A 21,518-nucleotide genomic window follows, 5' to 3' on the forward strand; every position below is an offset into this window, starting at 1 on the left:
TTTCAGACTTGTATTCCGTTGTAGAGCTCATAACTCTGTATTTACCATATTCTTGAGGATTTATCATGTATTAGTGGTATTTTGTCATATTGAGGTTTCAGATTTATGTTATTTCTGTAAATTTCGTTGTTGTGGTTCTTTATTGTTATGTTCGGTTGGGCTAGCAAATGTCTTAGGTGTCATCACAACGGCTTGGGATTTTGGGTCGTGACAAAAACCTTCTAGGAACCTCTAAATCCAGATCCGGACATACGCTTAAGTCCAAAATCACCATACGAACCTATTGGAACTATCAAATCACCAATCCGAGGTTGTTCACTCAAAAGTCAAACCTTGATCAACTCTAGCAACTTAAGCTTCCAAATTAGACCAAGTGTTCTGAATCACTCTCAAACCTTCCCGAACCCAAATCAACTAATCCCGTAAGTCACAAAACATCAAAAAAAGCTATGAGAAGCAACATATAGGCGAACGGGGCTTAAATACATGAAACTACTGGTTGGGTCGTTACATTCTCCCCCTCTTAACTGGAATGCCAAAAAGATGAGGATATCATCTTCGCATATCAAGCTAGGTCTCCCACGTCTCCTCTTCGATTGGTTGACCTTTCCAATGAAACTTCGCTAATGCAACATCTTTTGACCTCAGCTTCTGAACTTGCCTATCCAAAATGGCCATTGCTCCTCTTCATAAGCCAGATTCACATGCAACTACACTGAACTAAAATCCAACACATTTGACTGATGTTCATGATACTTCGGAAGTATGAAAACATGAAACACCGAATGAACTCCCGATAAACTGGGTGGCAAAGCAAGTCTATAAGCCACCTTACCAAATCTCTCCAAAATCTCAAATGGACCAATATACTGAGGGCTCAACTTGCCCTTGTTCCCAAATCTCATCACGCCCTTCATAGGTGAAACTCGAAGAACAACCTTCTCACCCTCCATGAAAGCCACATCACAAATTTTTCTATCAGCACAACTCTTCTGTTGGACTGCGTTGTACGAAGTCATTCCTGAATCAACTTCACCTTCTTCAAAGCATCATGAACCAAATCCGTGCCCAGCAACCTAGCCTCATCATGCTCAAACCAACTGGTGCCACTCAATTTTGCCTTCCCATATTTAAAAATTAACTTTTGCGGGCTACCTATTCATTAATGGTAGCGTTTTTGAACACTTTTTAGCTTTAATGCGATTTTTTGATAATTGTCTATATTTTTATAAAATATAGGAATTTTATTATTTTTATTGCAATTAGTTAAATACTCCCATTTTTGTGTATTTTTGTAAATTTTAAAATAATTTATTAATAATTATCCTATTTTTTAAATGTTAGGATTTTCGATCAGTCCTTCAAACATAAAAATAATAATTAATACAATATTAGTCATTGGTGTTTTGGAATTAATAGAAGTTGCAAGAAAAAGACAAAGAGAAAGAGATGCATTATCTATAAGCACAAGTGAGTCCTCAAGTTTGAATAGCATAGCAGCCGGCTACTGCTAATGGCATTTTCAGTACTGCCATTTCAGCCCTCCTTTTGCTCTTCCCCGTTGGCGCAGCGAAGAACATTTAAAAATCCTTCTTTTCACCAGCTCGATGTCTCTACTTGTAAATCCCTCAACAGTCATTTCTTCACCAGAAAAGATGGTAATTATTCAATAATTGTAAAATCTACTTTGAGTTCCCCTATAGTGTCTCCGGAGGACCACTGGGGTACATGGATGTCTCTTTTCACAATTGGCGCTTTTGGTCTGTGGTAAATAATCCTCCTTTTTTTTCCTTCGGATGATGGCTTTATACCAACAGAAACATTTTTATGAATATCCCCATTGTTGAATTCTTGGAAAGAACAAATTTTTAACTACTTCCTCTGATTGTTTCTTCATTTGTTCATATTTCCTTGAACCTATCATGTTTAAATTGTGTAACCATCTTTTAGACTTTTAATTAACTGTTTGAATTGTCTCAACACGCATCTCCCCATTTCCCCTTTTTGTTTTTATTAATTTCACATAACACATATGGAATTCCAAAGGACATATGCAAGTTTGACGTCTCAAGTATGAGAATGAACTGAACTCTGAAGGTCAGAGAAGACTAAAATTGGGCGTATGGTTAGTGCTGCACTGGTTAGCACATTGGTGGGCATGACTGCAAGTAATATGGGGATTATTCTGTATGAAGCGCCAGCATATTCAGCTGTATTTAACTACCTGCTTCCATTGACAATCCCACTATTGTTGTTCAGAGCTAATCTGCGGCACATGATAGGCTCTACCGGTCCTATACTTTTGGCTTTCTTGCTCGGATCAGGTCTTTTTGCTTGCTACTACTATTTTTTGCTCATATGGCTTATATCCCTTTGCCTGATTGCTGAAATTAATAGAGGTGGTTGTTTCTTTTAGTTCTAGTGGTGAAGGCATTGTTTGATGGACTCTCACTATATTGCTAGTTTCAGGATTTAGTTTCATTACTTTGTTAAAACATGGCAAACTAGCTTGACTTTTCAGAAAAAAATGGAAACTAATTGGATAAGGTCATCACATAACTTGATTAATCAAATATGATTTTTCTTTTACTTTGTAAGATCATTCTCTGTTTGAGTAGTTAGCATTGCTACTTGGTATTGTTTCAACCAGGAATCTGCATATAGCTGCACCTGGCTTTATGTGTTTATTATTGTTCTTGCATTCCTTTCATAACTTTGTAACTAAAAGGAATGCATCATTTACCACGGACCAAAAGTGCCCACTGCGAAAAGAACATCCATATACCCTACTGCTCTTCTGGAGACATTACAGAGGAACTCAAAGAAGATTTTATTATTACTGAACAGTTACCACCGAAAGAGCAATCCCTTTTGGTGAAGAATTGACTGTTGAGCAATTTAGAGGAGCACAGAGAAGTAGAGAGGTCGTGAAAAGAAAGATTAACTGCTCTTCTTACATACATATCAATCTTATCAGTATAGGCAGCTCGGTGCACAAGGCATCATGCGTTCACGCAGGGTCCGGGGAAGGGCCGTACCCCCAAGGGATGTGATGTAGACAGCCTACTCTAATGCGTGCATTAGTGGCTGCTTCCATGGCTCCAACCCGTGACCTATAGGTCACACGGGTATAGCAAAATTTCGACGTATAGTAATAGCTACATTTCGATGTATCATTGTTTCAGGAATGCAACAAGCACAACTCTTCAATTTCTTGAAATGCCATATTAAGTTAGATTTATGAAATGCTTTTCTAATATCTCATAAAGATGTCTCGGGTTCCTTTATTTTGAGAAGCTCCATCTCTGACTTTAGAATTAATATATCCTTGGATTCTTATCATGAATAAATATTTACAGCTAAGTGATTATATGCCATAACTTTTCAAATATTGTGAGTTTTCTCCGCCGTATGGGCACAGATTAAGAGATTAATGCTTGTGTTATCTTCTTTTTATGTATATGCTTGTCATTCTACTAACTTCAACTTTCAGCTAGTGTGTGAAAGCCTTTCTGTTGTTTTCATATTTTGTCTTCCAATGTGACAGCTGGGACGGTTATTGGGACTGTTGTGGCATATCTGATGGTGCCTATGAGATCTCTTGGTCAAGATAATTGGAAAATAGCTGCTGCCCTCGTGGGCAGTTACATTGGTGGAAGTAAGTCCTGTAATAAAACCACTTCTTCTTTTTTTTTTTTTTGGTTAGGAGCTCCATACATGGATTTTCTGTATATTTCATTTGTATTCTGGTCATGCACATATATTTAATTGGAATTGAATTTCAGAGATTAAAGTTAGTCCACGGCACAAGATGAAAATTAGGTTAAATTTTGATATCTGGTTCAATGTCTTTGATGCCTTACTTTGTGGTCAATGGCAATATTTGGCTTTGATTATTTTAAACTGGCAGAACTCTCCTACTGTTGCACATGTCATTTTGAATAGTAATTACAGAAGGATTTCTGATGCCGGTATGACATGCCCAAGAACTTTATTCACCAAGAATGAAAGAACTCATAGTTTGCTATTCGAATTGTAAATTTGTGGACAAATTTTTTCATAGATTTCTAAAAGCAATGAGAAGTTTATGTATTGAAACTACTTTCCGTTGGGTGGGAGTTCTAGTTTGTGCATTATTAATAGTCTCTTAGCAGAACTACATCGTAGATAGTTCCAGACTTTTTTTCTCGTCAAAAGATAAAGTACTTTATCCTCGCTACATGCACTTTTGCTGCTTCGTTATGTTCTACTCTGGTTTTGCAGCCATTAATTATGTTGCTATCTGTGAGGCACTTGGAATGTCTCCATCAGTTATGGCTGCAGGAGTTGCTGCAGATAATGTAATTTGTGCAATATATTTTATTGCACTGTTTTCATTGGCCTCCAAAATACCTTCAGACGCTTCAGCATCAAGTGGTGGTAAGTGATATTTAGGGAATAAAAAGTTATGATACCATGAGATGTCTAATATATTGTTCCTCACGTTTGTAAGCATTTCCTTTCGTATTTTGCTAAGTTGTTCTTATATCAATTTTGTTCTGGTCAAGAAGTTTTTATTCTAGGTTTTGTCGTTCACCAAGAGGTTGTGAGTTTTGACAAGAGTGGGTTGCTCTAGTGGTGAGCACCCTCCACTTCCAACCAATAGGTTGTGAGTTCGAGTCACCTCAAGAGCAAGGTGGGAGTTCTTGGAGGGAGGGAGCCGATGGTCTATCGGAAATAGCCTCTTTACCCCAAGGTAGGGGTAAGGTCTGCGTACACACTACCCTCCCCAGACCCCACTAGTGGGATTATACTGGGTTGTTGTTGTTGTTGTTGTTTTGTGTTCACCATCACTGTAGATCTATCTCATATGAAGGACGCATTCACTTCTAGTTTATAAAGATAGCATGTTTGTATCTTTACTTGGGTTATCTCTTAGTATGATGTTATCTCCTTTACTCTTCTATTATTTTGCAGATGCTTCTCAAGTTGTGAAGTTTGACAGTAGAAACAAACCTGTGCTGCAGATTGGTACAGCACTTACTGTTTCCTTTGCTATTTGTAAAGCTGCCACTTCTTTTAGTCGATTTTTCGGAACTCAAGGATGTGATCTGCCTGCTATTACAGCAATAGTTGTTCTTTTAGCAACAGCATTTCCCGCTTATTTTAGAAACCTTGCAAGTGCTGGTGATGAAATTGCGATAGTCTTAATGCAGGTAATTGAATTACCTCAATATTGTTATTCTACTCTTTTGTTGGAGTAATTATTCATTCCTCTTTGAAACAGGTTTTCTTTGCTGTAGTGGGTGCCAAGGGGAGTATTTGGCATGTCATGAATACGACACCTAGTATTTTTATGTTTGCTTTTGTTCAAGTAACAGTCCATCTTATTGTGATTCTAGGGTTAGGAAAGCTGTTTGGTATGAACCTAAAGATGTTGCTTTTAGCATCCAATGCTAATGTTGGAGGTCCTACAACAGCTTGTGGAATGGCCACGGCAAAGGGATGGGCCTCTTTGGTTGCTCCCAGTATTCTTGCTGGGATATTTGGGATTTCCATTGCAACGTTTGTGGGGATTGGATTTGGAATGTTTGTTCTCAAACACATGTAACTTGATGGATTCTTGTGGCTATCATTTTTTCACTTCATTAGGAATATCATTGTTAGATCTCAATAACACATTTTCTCTTGTCTACATTCGGAATCATAATCATCTTCAGATTCATCTGAGTTACTTTTTCTAGAATTGTCACTCCTCTTCTTTTGAACTGAACTCATCACTTAACTCGCATTTTTGCTTGGCTGCAGATAAATTTTTATCTTAAGCGTTTAATAGATTTTTCATATTTTTATTAAATCTTCATGAATTTTGAATTCTGACAAGTCTCTGGAGAAATTTGACTCTGATACCAAATGCTCGAAATTAGGAGAGGATGAGCACCCTTCATTAGTCATTTTCTCTTGAAAACAAGTGTTAGTTTTCCTCTTTACTTCTCTCAACTTAGCTTACTTAAAATGGTTAATAGTACTTAGATATTTATTGATTTAATATTTGACACCGCTTCAAATAATATACTAAAATTAGTAAGTACATATTATTTTCTCTTAAATGTCAAGGGAGCAAAAGTACAAAATACTTTAAAAAAAAAAAAATATTGAAATTGTCTAAAGACTTAGAATTTTTTTAAATAAGTCTGATTGAGACAAATCTTGAATATTATCCTAAATCTCATCTAGACATTTTTACGACGTTAGTGAGAGAAATCTTTTTCGCAAATATGGTGGAACAAAGTTATTTTTGTTTAATGAAGAGGGAGCATAGAAGGTGTATTTGTAAATAAAATAACCCAAAATAGAAAAGGAAAACAAAAAATGAAAGTACTTCTACCATCTTATTTTGTATGTCCATATTTATCGGGTTACAAAAGTTACAATAACAACAAACAATAAACTCAGTATAATTTCAGAAGTGGAGTATGGGGAGAGTATTGTGTATGCAGACCTTACCCTTACCTGGTAAAAATAGAGAGGCTGTTTCCGATAGACCCTCGGCTCAAAAAAGGTGAAAAAAAGAAGAAAAGGAAGAAGAAAGAAAGAGAAGAAGAAAAGAAGAAGACAAAAGACGAAAAAGGAAAAGGAGAGAAAAGGAGAAGCCGACAAAGAAAAAGTAGCATTAGATAATAACAGGGAAATAAGATAAACGAAGTGATAGTATCAAGGACAAGGATAGAGTTTTGGAAGCTCCAAGCCCATTTACAAGATCTCAAGCTAAAGAGTTGCACTCTAAGGTTGCTGGACTTCAATGGCAAATAAAAAACTTTTAATTGTAGAGGAAGAGCTCAAGCTCAAAGAAGATGAATTATCCAAGTTTTACAATTATTTGGTGATCCAAATTGAAGTCCAAGAGGAGGAAGATTGGGCCACCAAATCAGCCCTTGAAGCCCACCAAAGGGGGCTCAAAATGAGCTTAAAAGAGGTGGTCCAAATTTGCCCCAAAGGAATTTGGCCGCCCCCACCTAATTGTAATGACTTTTCTTAGTCCTTAGCAATCATCCTACCTAATTGTAATGATTTTTTATGCCTTAGCAACCACCCTACCTATTTTTAAGGACTTTTTATGCCTTATAACTCCTATAAATAAGGAGTTCTTCTCATTCATTGAGACACTTCATTATTGATTAAGTATATCATACTTTGAGAGTTCTTTTGAACCTTTGTTACTTGTGCTTTGAGATTTATCTTGCAACATTTACTAGTCCATAGTTCAAGGTAGTAAGATTACTTCTCTATTGTGATATCTTTGATTCCTTTGTGGTATTCTCAGAAGGCGATTAATACTAGTTATTAATTATTGTCTCAAGTTACTCGTAAAGCGGTCAAGATCCGAATCTATTGTTTTGATTTGCTTTTAAGTAAAGGCGTTTCATTTCTTCAATAAATCAAGACGGTGTTGTTTTGATCTTATCAAGGCTATAGAACTTGCGTTCTTGGAAGTTCTTGAAATTCTTTCCTTGAATTTTTCCATATCCTTTATTTTCTGCCCTTTAGTTCTAGTTGTTCAATTCCTTATTGTTATTGCTTCTGCATTTACTTTTCAAATTCTTACTCTAGTTTGGATTCCCGACCTAGTCGTTATCACGAAACGAACGAAATAACATGCAGTAATAGAGATCGAAGAATAGGAAAATACAAGAGTGCTACTAATAGTAATGAAAGGGGAACTCTCAATTACCTACTAGTCTTCTACCCTAATTCTCGACCTCCACACCTCTTATCTTTGATCATGTTCTCAGAAAGCTAAAGGATCGCCATATCCTGCCTAATCGTCTCTCATCAGTATTTCTTTGGCCTACTTCTATCTCTACTCAGATCCGCCATAGCCAACCTCTCCACCTCCTAACAGGAGGAGCATCCCAAACCATCTCAGCCTCGACTCCCGCATTTATCTCACATATGATAATAATATTATTATTATTATTATTATTGTAGAAAAAAGATATTAAAGTTTTTCTTGAAATGTTAACTTGATGTAGAAAAATCACTTCAAAGTTTAAGATATGAATTTCTTACAAGTATTAGTTCAATAAAAAAATATTAGTATAAAAATAAAATGATGGGAAACATCTTAAAACATTAGAGAGAGAGAGAGAGAGAAAAGAAAAAAGAATATAGCATAACATGTTGACAAGAGGATTACGACGTTTAAATTCCAGCCAAAAAAAACCATGCACATTAACACGAGCAGTTTGGGTCCCCTAGACTATGTATGCACCAATCTGTTTGAAACAAAAAATAGAAATGCACACCAGAGTTTTATGTTTGCAGCATGCCTAATAAATACATAATACGGCTCCTAAATATATACTATCATAAGCCATAGTTTACTGATGTTTTTGCACCTCAATAAAACACAATCACCACAAAACCATGATAAATTAATGTGGTTAGAATGGAACATTGTATGTTGATAAATTTTCTCCATATCTTGGCAAATAAATATAACCTTGAAGATTTACTTTATTGTTATTTAAAAGTCATAAAGCTATTAAATTACTCTTTCGGGAGTAGCGGGCAAAAATCTTACCTATACAAATTTATAAAATTAATGAAAATAAAATAAAAACGAATGGCAGATAAGCCGATAAAAGCAGGGAACTTCGAAATGTCCTTTTCGGCTTAGAGACGTATTACATCGTCATAATTCCTTATTCGAGGGGTGTAGTTGGCATATTAATCAACCAACAATTTTCATTATTCCATTCAATAATTGCTTGTTTGCCACCACTAAAGGGATTCCAGTTACCCAATTCACTGAAAACTTAAATTGTGTATAATGATTTTATCCGTTTCCAATTTTATCGAATGTCTCCAAACAGATAACTAGATAAGCTCTCATCGCCTCCTTCCCCTTTTCATCAGCTACAGAATCAATGTGTTCTTATGTGGTTGAATAGAACACGCGCTACGCAATACTCATCGTAAATAAAGCCGCAGCGCCATTCTACTTTGGAATTCGGAATAATCAAAATCCCAAGTGAGGATGTGAAAAATTGGTCAAGCCAAGGTTGTCCCTAGGGTTGCTATAGACAGGCCAAATGCAGCAAAGGCGTTTTGGGCGGATTCCGATTAAGCTAATCCACAATCCATTCACCCCTATTGTTTCTGTTTCTAACACCCATCCAATTCTTGATTTCATCTCTGGACCTTTTTTCGCTTTCTTTATCAAAAGATGGAAACGGTGTTAATTTTAAGGTTTAATAGCAAAATCATGTTCATTCGCCCTCCGATAAAGCAAAGTTGATGCCTCCACCCTGCAATTTTTTTTATTTTATTTTTGGTGGATAAATCAAGAAATACAACCAACTTAAATTACAATGGTAGTAATAAGACTGCAATTGTAAAATAAAAAGATCATACCAGCCAGGATGAACAACAAATCGACCAGTGGAAAGCGCCCAGTTAACCTGTTAGAAAAACTTGCAATTAAACCTCTAAAAATACATTCCACATACATAGTTCAGGAGGACCAAAAAGAATGTGACTAAGAATAATAAGTAATGATGTGACTCGATCACACAGTGCAACGTATGGTAGACTTCTCCACTAGCAGCTCTCTACATTTACTTAAAACATTTCATTCTCATTTCTCCAAGCGGGCCACTAGTTTCGTTTCCCTAATTTTTGTTGCAAATGGGTATGGGATGTGAGCAGTGTAAAGTGATAATATTGGGAAAAATAACACACACCTTGTCTGTCCCAAGAGAATTGGCAACCACATGGGTAACCAGCTCATCAATTTGACTACTGCAGACAGCACCAAACTGTTCAGCTGTCTGCCACAAAGGATGCAAATGAGGATTGGCTTCACCAACAGGAAATACTCTGCTGAAGACAATACGGCAACCTGCCAGAATCTTCTGTTGTTCTGTGGCTAAGATGTTCCTAACATCAGCTTCATCTATGGACCGATGTTCAAAAAAATTCTGATGTATTCTTTGAATAACCTAATTGTATGAAATGATACAGAATATCAGTACCAAGAAATTACTCTCCTAGAGATTTCTTATACAAGATCAAACATCAACTCACCCCCAAACAAGAGGCCAATGTCCCATCTTCTGGTCTTTCATCATGATCAATCTCAAGAAGAGAAGGACCAGGGAGACCAAATTGTCGTCTACTGCAAGGAAAGTAAATATACCTATAGATACAAAAATATTAATCGTAGACATTTGAACAGCACAATATCTGCCATAGTATGCAGATACACTTGAGAACTCGTTCATGAATGACATCAAACATGCAATTACCTCTCCACAACAATCAAATTTAGCTTGTTATGTGGCCAGACTCTCACAGAATCATCTACAATCACAACAGCAGACTCCATGCCCAAAACCCCCTCCAAGTCCTTACTCTTAGGAATCCTTTCATCCCCATCAAGTGGATCTCCATCGTCACCCCTGGAGATCACTCGTCCAGCAAACAGATCCCCTTTTGGATCTAGCAATTTTGCCATCTCCGTGGCATATAGCTTGTTCCCCATGGTATAGAGATGCAGCTCAAAAAGCTTGCTAGCCTAAACCAGCACATTATTACAAAAACATAAAAATAAAGAGAACATTCAATATCCGATCTCTAGCTATAAATACATAGACACATATATTAGAAAAACAATTACCTTTTCCAAGAAATTCCAGATCCCAGGCCGTAATTTTGTCCACATTCCCATGTGCAGAAACCGGAAGAGGTGCCGATAAGGTTTTTCACGGTCTTGTTCCTCTTTCTTCCTCAAGATCTCTTGATGGACTGGGTCGATTTCAACAAACTGAAAAAGAACAAGACCATAAAAATAATCACTACGGACAGAGAAACTAAGCTCAGAATCTACAAGTTCTAAAGGATTCTTGCCTTTGCTGAATTGAGAAGAGTATGGTCCAAGTCCAAGACAAGACAGAGCTTCCGAACAGAAAACATTTTTTTCTGTTCCTCAAGCCTCCTAGTCCTTTCTCTCTGAATAGAAGCTCTCTGCTGGTCACTATACCCTTCAAATAGATGCTCAACATTTCCCCAAGAGCTCTGCGGTTGCAATGAATCAGGAGGAGCTTTTCCAGAAGCTAAGCCAGCATCAGTCAGCAGTTCACTTGATTCAGAAACTGCCCCATTTCCTTCCAATCTACTCGGATGAACTTGCATATGTTGTGTTGGAGTTTGAGAAGCAGCTGCTGGTGACGTGGATGTTGGTGAAACAGAGATCATATCAGCGATATTTTTCAAATTTTTGGTGAATTGGCGAGCAATGTCTGGTGGTGTAGTAGAAGGTGTCACAGCTGACTTTCTATCCAACTGGTCTTCTGGCCTTTGGACACAATGACTGCTTGTCATGGCTTGTGTGCCTGCTACACCCGTTTTACATTGATCAGCAGATCCAACATTCCCACTCTTTTGAACTGCAGTATTATGAAGAACACGCCGAGGGTCGCGGGGTTTCATCCGGACTTTAGCCACTTCATCCTGCAAATCCCGACAATGTCAGATATTTTGGAGGATAACTAAAGTAACATAAAATATCAAACACTGCTTAGAGAAAAGGCAGAAATAAAAAGGAAACTGTGCGATAAAAGCAGTAAAGAACTCACTGCAAATGAACTCATTCTTCAGAAGGTTGTAAATAACTTACTGCTGCTGCTGTCTGTGTAGGAGCCTGAATTATTCCAACTGATCTCTGCCCAATCATAGAAGTTCTGGAAGCAGCTACATTCGTTGATGGAACTGCTCCAAGAATAGAGCTAGAACTAGAAGCTAGTGTGGTAGTTTTAGAATCATCTGCAGATTTCTGCTGTTCCAACTTGATTATATTCATCCATATTGATGGATTTATAGCAATGTCTTTTAATAGAGAATGCAAATTTGCAGAAGTACCAGTCAATGGCAAGTTCACATCAGCATTAACTATGACACTGGGCATAGTATTGCTAGTAGAGACACTACTTGTTACTTGCTCCAATTTCCTAGTGCCATTGCCACTGCTATCTGTAACATAGTTACTACTCGTAATTGGCAATCCCGCAGTTCCTCTATGCTCTAACCAACCACCATTTCCAGTCGAAGGTCGCACATCACTCACAATGATTGAGTCAGTCTGTTCACTTCTTTGTCTCTTCAACAATGAAGAATCAAAAGCTGGTTGCTCTGCTATCTTCTGCTTTCTTGATTGTATCATCTCTAAAGAAGCCTCTAATTTTAAATCAATGTTTGGGATAGGCAACATCTTCATATTCAAGTTCTGAGCAGCCGCCTCGCTGGTTGCCAATCTGAGTCTGGGATCTCTACTTTTTGCAGTAGAAGATCGCAAAGAAGGATTTGGCAGAAAACTAAGAGGATCTGCATTCCGAGCAGTTCCAAGTCCTTGTCCAGCCAGAATATTTGTCGGGGGAACAGAAGAAACTATTGGTAGCCAAGTGCTAGATGTATTCAGAATGCTGGCATTATGTCCAACATTAGAACTGGAAACCTCCCCACCGGTGTCCCCTTCCCCACTATCACCCTCATCGGATGGGGTTGGACTTGGAAACTTTTCACTAACAAAAAGGGAACTTCGACCAAATTTTTGTTGATAGGAGGAAACAGCTTTAAGGGCATCAGTTTCATAAGGATGCAATAAGGAGCTCCCTTTCTCAAGAACACCCGTAAACATGGGCAACTCCGGTTTCACCACTCCATGTGCCTGCGTGGATGCTTTTGCAATAGGGAATATTAGTGCAATTTCTCGTGTAGGCGACGGAAGAGTATCTATATCGTGGTCCTTATGGAGATCTAGCAGAGGAACAGATAACCGTCTAGCTTTAGAATTGGCTAATCCTGGTTTTAAAGATTCAAATGACACATTCTGCTCCTTAGGACCTGAAGATTTGGTAGACTCAACATCTAAATCACACTTCTTTAGAGAAGTAGAATCCTGATTTGCATTTTCAGAAGATGTATGAGAATCATTCATATCTAACACTTCAACAACTTTGATCCCATTGTCCCGGTCATTGTCTTCAGTAATTGAAGAAACAGCTGACTGGTTTATAGAGAGAATCACCGCATCCACCTGGGACATCAATGAAACAGCATAAGCCAAGCATTCTCAATATATATGTGTACTTTTATGGAAAACACACCTCTTTTAACTGCTCAGAAGACAAAAGAGAAGGTACTTGGCTCTTTGCGTGAAGAAGTAACCTGCAAGCAAGTTAGGATGATTGAAAGGTCTCCAAATGCACTAGGAACTAGTATATATACCGATGTCAATCACAAGACGTAAATGTAAAAGAAACAACAAAAAACCTAGATAGAATCTCTCTGTTCTGTTCCTTCTGATTCTGGTTCATGGAGCAGAAAACCTGCAAAAGAAAGAGATTTAAGCATTCAGAAAACCACATTTTTTCCAGTTATGGAATTGGCTTGAAAGATGCGCCATCTTACAGAATTTACGGTTTGAATTGCAGTCATAAACAGTCGAACCAGATCGTCGGAATCTGGAGAAGCAGCTAGTTCCCTCACGCTGTCCAATGAGTTTTGCAATTTGGAACAGACCACAGGAAAGGATCTAACAGCAGACAGATAGAGCATAAGTAATTAGTCAAAGAACCCATTTAATTGCAATCAAAGCTTTCTTGTGTAAGTAGTTATTTACTAGATAAATTTTTCAAATACAGTTTTAGAAAGAAAAAAAAAATGGTCCACTTTACTTACTTCTCCATTTCGTCTATAGTAACACTAAGAAGTTGTTCCCTAATCACATTTGAAGTTTGAAAGGAGTCAAGTTGATCATCATTATTGGTAGCACCAGCATTTACCACAAGGACCTCAGCATCCAAGTCGATCTCGCCTTCCTCCAATTCTCCTTCCTCCATAGCATCGTCGTCAACATCAATGATGACCTTTTCCACCATATCAGAAGAAGATTCCACAGACTGCTTGGAGTTGTCGTCAGTAGTCATGACGAAGAGTTCGTTTAGAGGCTTATTCTGCACAGCCTGAGCCCAAGCCAGGTTATACAAACCCCGTGCGTAGTCCCTCGAGATTGGGTACTTATATATATCTTTCATGGTCCAAACCCTAGTACTCGAATTTTGATTTTGATTATTCGATTATGATTATTCGAATTGACAACCTTAGTAGTAGCAGTAGATGTAGGTGGGTCTTGTTGCTTATTGAAGGCATCCTCACTGATTTCTTCAACCGATGCCGAATCTGAGATCTCACCCTCCTCTACATCTCCAACTGCTGCCGTATTACATTCTTCCATCCTAGGGTTTTTTCTTACTTAAATAAATACAGGTGGATTCAAATCAGCAAATACAAGTATAAATATGATGAAAAATGATTCTGTACACCCAGAATTAAAAAGAATGAATTTGAATTTGAAACGATTAAGAGCGTAAATTTAAAAACAAAAGGACAAAAAAAAGAAGCGGAATCCCAAAGTTATGATTATTGGAAACAGAAATTAATTCATACATTTATGAATCGGGAAATTCGGATAAAAAGACAGTGGGATGGATCTGGAGAACGTTCGAAAAAAGCCTCTTATTATGAAACGCAGAGAGAAGAGCAGGAAAGGCTCTATGGAGAGGAAGGGAAGGGAATTTAAGGGTAGGGGCAAGAATCTAGGATGGCTTGGCAAGGATCAATCTCAGTCGTCCATCTCATCCCACTCCAAATTCAAGTGGATTTGGTAAAAATAAGACTGCCCACGCACACCAACGTCAGCGCAACGCGGTCTAAATTTTTTTCTCAGAACGAGGGAAACTTCAACCAAACGTGAAAAATCTACAAAAGAACAATAATAATGCGAAGGGAAGGATTGGAATGGCTTATGAGTTATTTTATAGTATCATTTTCAGGACGGTAAAATTGCTCGAGGAATGGAGGTAGACTACAATGATTTTGTTATACAAGAACACGGTTGATATTCAAAATCACAATAATTATAGGATATCAAGTTACTAAGCCACACTCAGGGATCGCTCTAAGGTTTTGGATAGTGAGGCCATTGCCTTAGGCCCCAAATTTTGAAGGCCCAAATTTATTTTAAATTCTTATTATTATTATTACTATTATATATTATATAATTTATATAAACAATTAGAATTAAAAAAGTGTTACAGTATATTTTTTGTTACTTGATTGAGGTTATTTTATACAATAAATTTATAAATTATGATAATTTTCTTCCGTCATTAATTAATATATTTGACAAGAGTGGGTTGCTGTAGTGGTGAGCACCATCCACTTCCAATCAAGAGGTTGTGAGTTCGAGTCACCCCAAAAGTAAGGTGGGGAGTTCTTGGATGAAGGGAGCCAAGGGTCTATCGAAAACAGCTTCTCTACTCCAGGATAGGGGTAAGGTCTGCGTACAAACTACCCTCCCAAGATCCCCCTAGTGGGATTATACTGAGATTAAGAGCCTCCGAATATGGTTTCGCCTTAGGCCCCAAGATCTGTTGAGCCGCCCCTGGTCACACTATGAAGGTTTGGGATAGGGTGGTGGAGATGAAAATGAAGAGGGGCGTGTCTATTTCTGAGAATCAGTTTGGATTACTACAAAAGTCATTCATCTTGTTAGGAGATTGGTGGAGCAATATAGGGAGAGCAAGAGGACTTACATATGGTGTTCATCGACCTAGAAAAAACTTACGACAAAATCCTAAGAGAGGTTCTGTAGAGATATTTAGAGGCTAGAGGCACACATGTTGTATACATTAGGGCGATTAAGGACATATACGACATAGCCAAGACTCGGGTGAGGGCGATAAGAGGAGACTCTGATCACTTTTCATTCATAATGGGGTTGCACCAGAGATCAGCTCTTCGTTATTGTTTGCCTTGATAATGGATGAGTTGATGCGATACATTCAAGGGGAGGTACCTTGATGCATGTTATTTGTAGATGATTGTCATGCCCCGACCTCGGGAAGCGCGACCGGCGCTCAACCAATATAACCAGACCGAGCAAGCCTGTATAATACATACACTTTCATAGTTTGAATTGAAACATGCGGTACAAATACAACATTACTAGTCTGACTTTCCAAACACCAACATACAACCTACACTATGTCTTCGGAGCCTCTAATAGATACAAAAGAGTGCTATGATAGTGCCGGCAATAAGGCCCCGGCTATACTTCAAAATATAATGCACAAAGAATAAAAGATATACGACTCCGAAATGAAGTGGGGCTCACCAAGTCAGCTGGGAAGAGGGTGTACTGCTATCACTGATCAAAGTCGCCTACTGTGGAACCACCTGCATCCATTAAAGATGCAGCGCCCCCAGCAAAGGGGACGTTAGTACATGTCGAATAGTACTAGTATGAAAACCAAATACCTCCTTCAAGGATTGGGAGTACAACATGAATGTGACGAATCATAGAAGTGATAAAAGATCTTAAATAGCCATTAAAACTATAGGAAATTCATTTTAAGCTTTCAATAACATTTATAAATTTTAAGTTGGGGATCCTCTATAACAACCTCTACCATAATACCACAATCTCTACACAAAGCGGCCCTGCCGCCTCACCCCAATGCGTGCGGCTGGAGGTATAATCACAATGCCACAATCTCTACACAAAGCGGCTCTGCCGCCTTACCCAATGTGTGCGCGTGGAGGTGTAATCACAATCTCTACACAAAACAGCCTTGCCGCCTCACCCAATATGTGCGGATGAAGGTGTAATCACAATGCCACAATCTATACACAAAGCGGCCCTGCCGCCTCACCCCAATGTGTGCGGGTGGAGGTGTAATCACAACACCATAATCTCTACACAAAGCGGCCATGCCGTCTCACCCCAATGTGTGCGGGTGGAGGTGTAATCACAATACCACAATTTGGATTCTCAAAACGATAATAGTTTGTACAAAATATCTCCTTTCAAATCAAACCTTTTGTCACCCTTGGCCTTAACAAATATAAGTTCATAAGATTTCATCATATGAGATATAAGAATTTTATCACATTGATTTCGTACGAAACTTTCTCCCCAAAAGGGGTATAATATAATTAAGTCAAATAGAAAATCATTAACACATGAGGATTCTGACACGTTATGCAATTTGGGAATCAATTTACTAGCTTGGATATCCCACCTCAATAGTGTTTCAAGTTTGAACTACACACGATGAAGTTTTGTACGAATACGAGAATTCTGATACTAGTAGAAGAGTTTAGCCTTCATACCTCAAAAGAGCTTTCCTTGGTGTAACAACAACGTCCCGACACTCCTAACGATGCCAATCTATAGAAGAAGGGAGAATTACAAGCATGATTAGAGGAATTCGTATGGCAAAAGCTGCTACAATGACAACCCAACCTTTCCTCAACTAATTCAACAACAAAACCACCCAAGATTGTCCAACAACTTTCCCACAATCCCTATTAGCTCATGCATGTGATAAGTCTACTCTCATCACCCATAATTAACCCAAATCCGAAATTAAAAAATTGGGAAAATAAATTCTTACCTTTTAAAAACCCTAACAAGTTCCTTTTGATGAAATTCCAAGGCTTGATAAGAGTTGAGTAGTGAAATCCTTAAATCCTTCCCTTTCTCTCTCTAGAATAGCTATATTCTCTCTTTAAAATATTAGATAATCCCTAAAGAATGACCCATATGGCTAGATAAAATGAAATGGGGTCGGGTTATGAAATTAGAAAAATGGAGCCACGATGCAAATCTACGGTCGTATATGTGACCGCATAATACTTCTGCGGTCCGCAAAATAGACCGCATAATGGCATTCCGGAACTAGGCACTTTTGTGCAGGTATGCAACAGGTCTGTGGTCCGCAGATCAATTCTGCGATCACATAATTGACCGCAGAATCTCCTTCCGAAATTTCTCATGATGGTTCTGCGATGGATGTGCGGCCCACGAAACATTTATGAGGCTGCATAGTTGACCGCAAAATGACCTCCAAAATTGGTCATTTCTCTGCTTCACTCCGCAACGGATCTGCGGCCTGCGGAGTAGTTCTGCGATCACATAATGGACCGCAGAAATGCCCTAACTTGCAATAATGTTTCTTCAACTCCCCAATGCACTGTTCAACACAAAAGGTCCGTATCGCGGCGAGCTTGCTCGCCACGAAGAATTTCTACAATCCTCAAACGTATTAGCCCACCTCGGTACCACAAAACCCCGTATTTTAGGTAAAATTTTACGGGGCCTTATAATGGTATAGTTCTGATTGACGAGACATGAGGCAGTGTTAACGCCATGCTAGAGGTTTGGAGGTTGACCTTGGAGTCTAAAAGTTATAGGTTGAGCAGGACTAAGACAGAATACTTAGAATGCATGTTCAGTGATATGACTTAGGAAGTTAACGTGGAAGTGAGGCTGGACACATAAGTCATTCCCAAGAGAAGAAGTTTCAAGTATCTTGGGTCTATAATTTAAAGTAATTGAGAGATTGATGATGATGTCACACATCATATTAGAGCGGTGGATAAAATGGAAGCTTGTATCCGACATCTTGTGTGATAAGAAAGTTACACTAAGACTTAAAATGTAAGTTCTACAAGCTGTTATTAGACCGACTATATTGTATGTGACAGAGTATTTGCCAATCAAAACCTCTCATGTTCAGAAGATGAAAGTAGTAAAAATGAGGATGCTGAGATGGATGTTTGGGTATACTAAGAAAGATATGATTATGAATGAAAATATTTGGGACAAGGTAAGAGTGGCCTCCATGGTAGGCAAGATGCGGGAAGCGAGAGTAAGATGGTTTGGGCATGTGAAGAGGAGATGTACAAATACCCTAGTGAGGAGGTATGATAGGTTGGCTATGGTGGGGCCAAAGAGAGGTAGAGGTAGGCCGAAGAAGTATTGGGGAGAGGTGATTAGGCAGAACATGACATATCTTCAGCTTGCCGAGGATATGACACTTGCTAGGAGGGGGTGGAGGTCGAGGATTAGGATAGTAGAGTGGTAAGTAGTCGTGCATAATTCATTTTCGTACATCTAATGCATTTCTATACTTGTAGTACTAGTGTAGTCTCGTACTTCCTATTCTTAGATTTCTAATACTACCTGTTTTTTTTTGCTTCGGTTATCTTATTTTCTGGTTGTGGTTATTTCTTCTCTTTACATGGATTCTTTTCTGTCGTGTTTTCTTTTCTAAACTGCTATGATTATACTTTTTTTTGAGCCGAGGGTCTATCGGGAACAACCTCTCTACCTTTATAAGATAGGAAGAAGGTCTGCATACACACTATTCTTCTCAGACCGCATTTGTAGGACTATACTGGGTATGTTATTGTTGTATGTTAGGCATGCATATTACCCTAGCCACACATGCCAGCTTAATGAACATTTGGTCAGGTTTGACTAGTATAACACATGCATACCACGCACTATTCAAATTTGGAGCATAAAACAGCCTTGGGAAACTATTCTGCATATGTTCTTCAACTTCCTCTTTCGTTTTATCTCTTCTATAGCTTCCTCGTTAGATTACTGATGTCGCAGGCGTCTCAAAATTCAATGTCCTCTATAGAACCTGATGTTTGCCTTTGTGGCAAATACTGTGAGATAAAGACCTCAACAACTCATGAAAACTCCGATCAAAGATATTGGGATTGTAAAGTGTCATAAGTGAGTAAATTTTGTGTTTAAAAATTATATAGGGTACGTATTTTTATTCAATCACTGAAAAATATTATTATGGACCACCGATAAATTGAACAAGATTGTCGCGGCTGAGGCGGCCCTCGGTTTGACAATGATACAATGACCTCACAAATTAATGTGAAGTTCTAACTAAAGTTTAGGCTCAAAGAAATTGAAGAAGAGAAAACATTATTTAAAGCCTGAACAGAGAAAAGAGTACTTCAAAGATATGTTGAATGAAACTAAATAGGAGAGGGATCATCTGAAAGAATTGAATAAAGATAGAAAGTAAAGGAATCGTCTAAGGTGGTTGTGTGTATTACCGTTGGTGTTTTTTATCTGGAAATATTATATTGGTTAGGTTTATTTGTATCATTTTTATGTATTATGTAACGTCCGCACTTTAATAGTAATTGTTCATATGTTCTATATTATGTGTTATGCATTGTAATGTAATCATCAACTTTTTTTAAAAACGAAGTATGGCGTGTTTATACAAATTTATTCTATACACTATTTCTTACAAAACTATTATATCCTATATTAAAATAAAACAATACAAATTGCATAATAGTTGAAATTCGACTAATTAGTAGGATAGAAGCCTCAATATTGTCATTTGATAGATAATCTTTGTTTGCTAAAACATCTATTCTTTCTGTTAATGTCAAAGTCCTATCGGTTGATGTCGCTTGTACGGTTGTACCTCAACCAACTTAAGCATGTAGAATCAATCACGTCTCAATAACATTTAGTTGTTCTCTTTCCTAATCCCCTTTACTGCAACCTCGCATGCCTCCCAATCAGTTCGAGGCATGGTTGTAGAAAACCTTGTCGGGATGAAAGTCGCGAGCTTTTTGAAGTCACGAATAAGGCGTTGTGATTCGGCATGCCAATATGCCCAACTACGTCATAGACCACAATAACACTCACATGGGTCTAAAAATTTTAGTTCACAAAAATTGTCATCCCTCTCTATCAGAAGGTTGTGTCGAACTCGATTTGAGTGTTATCAGGATAGGGATCACCAGAATAGCTGTTTTGATTAGAAATGCCTTCATCACTAGCATTCAGGTCCTTTGAAAATAATACACACTAATCTATATTTTCTCTGCTCGACATGGCTAGCAATGTTAGGATGTTTATAAATTTCTATGGAATGAATCCATGCTTATATAGTGAAAATAAAATGCAAATAGTATGTAATACACATCATCATGAAAACCTAGAATTTAATTTGGTCATGAAAACGTATTGTCATCTGACATCTCACAATCAGATACCCAATAAGACGTGGCGATCCATCACGACTGACTTGAGTTAGGATACAACACATCTTCATAGTGTTGTTCTCTTCTTGAATACGTTTCGGGGTTTAATTGTAATGCTCATTCGAGTTATTCGACTATTTAAACCCTTCATATATCCAATGCGCAAGCCATATCTATTTCTCCAAATATGTCTCCAGGATAGAATTCATTTTAATTGAAAGAATTACTTCCACTCTGACATAGCTAATGGATGTTGATGTATGTTAGATAGACATCAATTACCCTTTATAGTACACATATTTCTTTAATTCGTACTATAATGACTCAATCGACCATTTTGTGCTTTTGCATTATGTTCGGCAGTCTAAGACTTTGAGTAGCTTCATATGATGCATAATGACGTGCTTGTATGGTTCGTTTCAATGTTCGATAGGTTTGGGATTGATTTCGAAGAGTTGATCAAGCTTTGACTTTTGAGTAAACAACCTAGGAATCGGGATTTGAACGTTCCAATAGGTTTACATGGTGATTTTGGACTTGGGCCTATGTATGGTTTGAGTCTCGGGTGGTCCGGGATCGATTCAGCGCCTTATATAGGA

At 38.0% G+C, this 21,518-nt stretch overlaps 2 protein-coding genes across 2 annotated transcripts; one reads left to right on the forward strand and one right to left on the reverse strand.

Annotated features, from left to right (window-relative positions):
* Positions 1–1,416: 1,416 nt before the first annotated feature.
* LOC107814813 (uncharacterized) lies at positions 1,417–5,718 on the forward strand. The gene is made up of 6 exons (XM_016640272.2): positions 1,417–1,767; positions 2,098–2,324; positions 3,548–3,658; positions 4,264–4,419; positions 4,957–5,195; positions 5,267–5,718. The coding sequence occupies exons 1-6, from the start codon at positions 1,514–1,516 to the stop codon at positions 5,588–5,590; spliced, it is 1,311 nt and encodes a 436-aa protein (XP_016495758.2). The 5' UTR covers positions 1,417–1,513; the 3' UTR covers positions 5,591–5,718.
* Positions 5,719–8,478: 2,760 nt separating this feature from the next.
* Positions 8,479–14,410, reverse strand: LOC107814812 (RNA polymerase II C-terminal domain phosphatase-like 3). The gene is given in 13 exon segments (XM_016640270.2): positions 8,479–9,290; positions 9,397–9,443; positions 9,726–9,983; positions 10,069–10,180; positions 10,290–10,558; positions 10,661–10,807; positions 10,891–11,493; positions 11,660–13,075; positions 13,146–13,206; positions 13,312–13,367; positions 13,450–13,573; positions 13,720–14,117; positions 14,120–14,410. Coding segments are annotated over 13 exon segments (3,711 nt in total). The 5' UTR covers positions 14,276–14,410; the 3' UTR covers positions 8,479–9,226.
* Between the last annotated feature and the right edge of the window lie 7,108 nt (positions 14,411–21,518).

Source organism: Nicotiana tabacum, chromosome 24, assembly GCF_000715075.1.
Source record: "Nicotiana tabacum cultivar K326 chromosome 24, ASM71507v2, whole genome shotgun sequence".
NCBI classification, from domain to species: Eukaryota; Viridiplantae; Streptophyta; class Magnoliopsida; order Solanales; family Solanaceae; genus Nicotiana; species Nicotiana tabacum.

Bases quoted from the DNA above. Each gene is read 5' to 3' on its own strand.
- LOC107814813 (XM_016640272.2), top strand. From the start codon at position 1,514: ATGGCATTTTCAGTACTGCCATTTCAGCCCTCCTTTTGCTCTTCCCCG. The intron at 1,768-2,097 runs GTAAATAATCCT...TGAACTCTGAAG, and splicing joins ATTGGCGCTTTTGGTCTGTG to GTCAGAGAAGACTAAAATTG. The intron at 5,196-5,266 runs GTAATTGAATTA...TCTTTGAAACAG, and splicing joins TTGCGATAGTCTTAATGCAG to GTTTTCTTTGCTGTAGTGGG.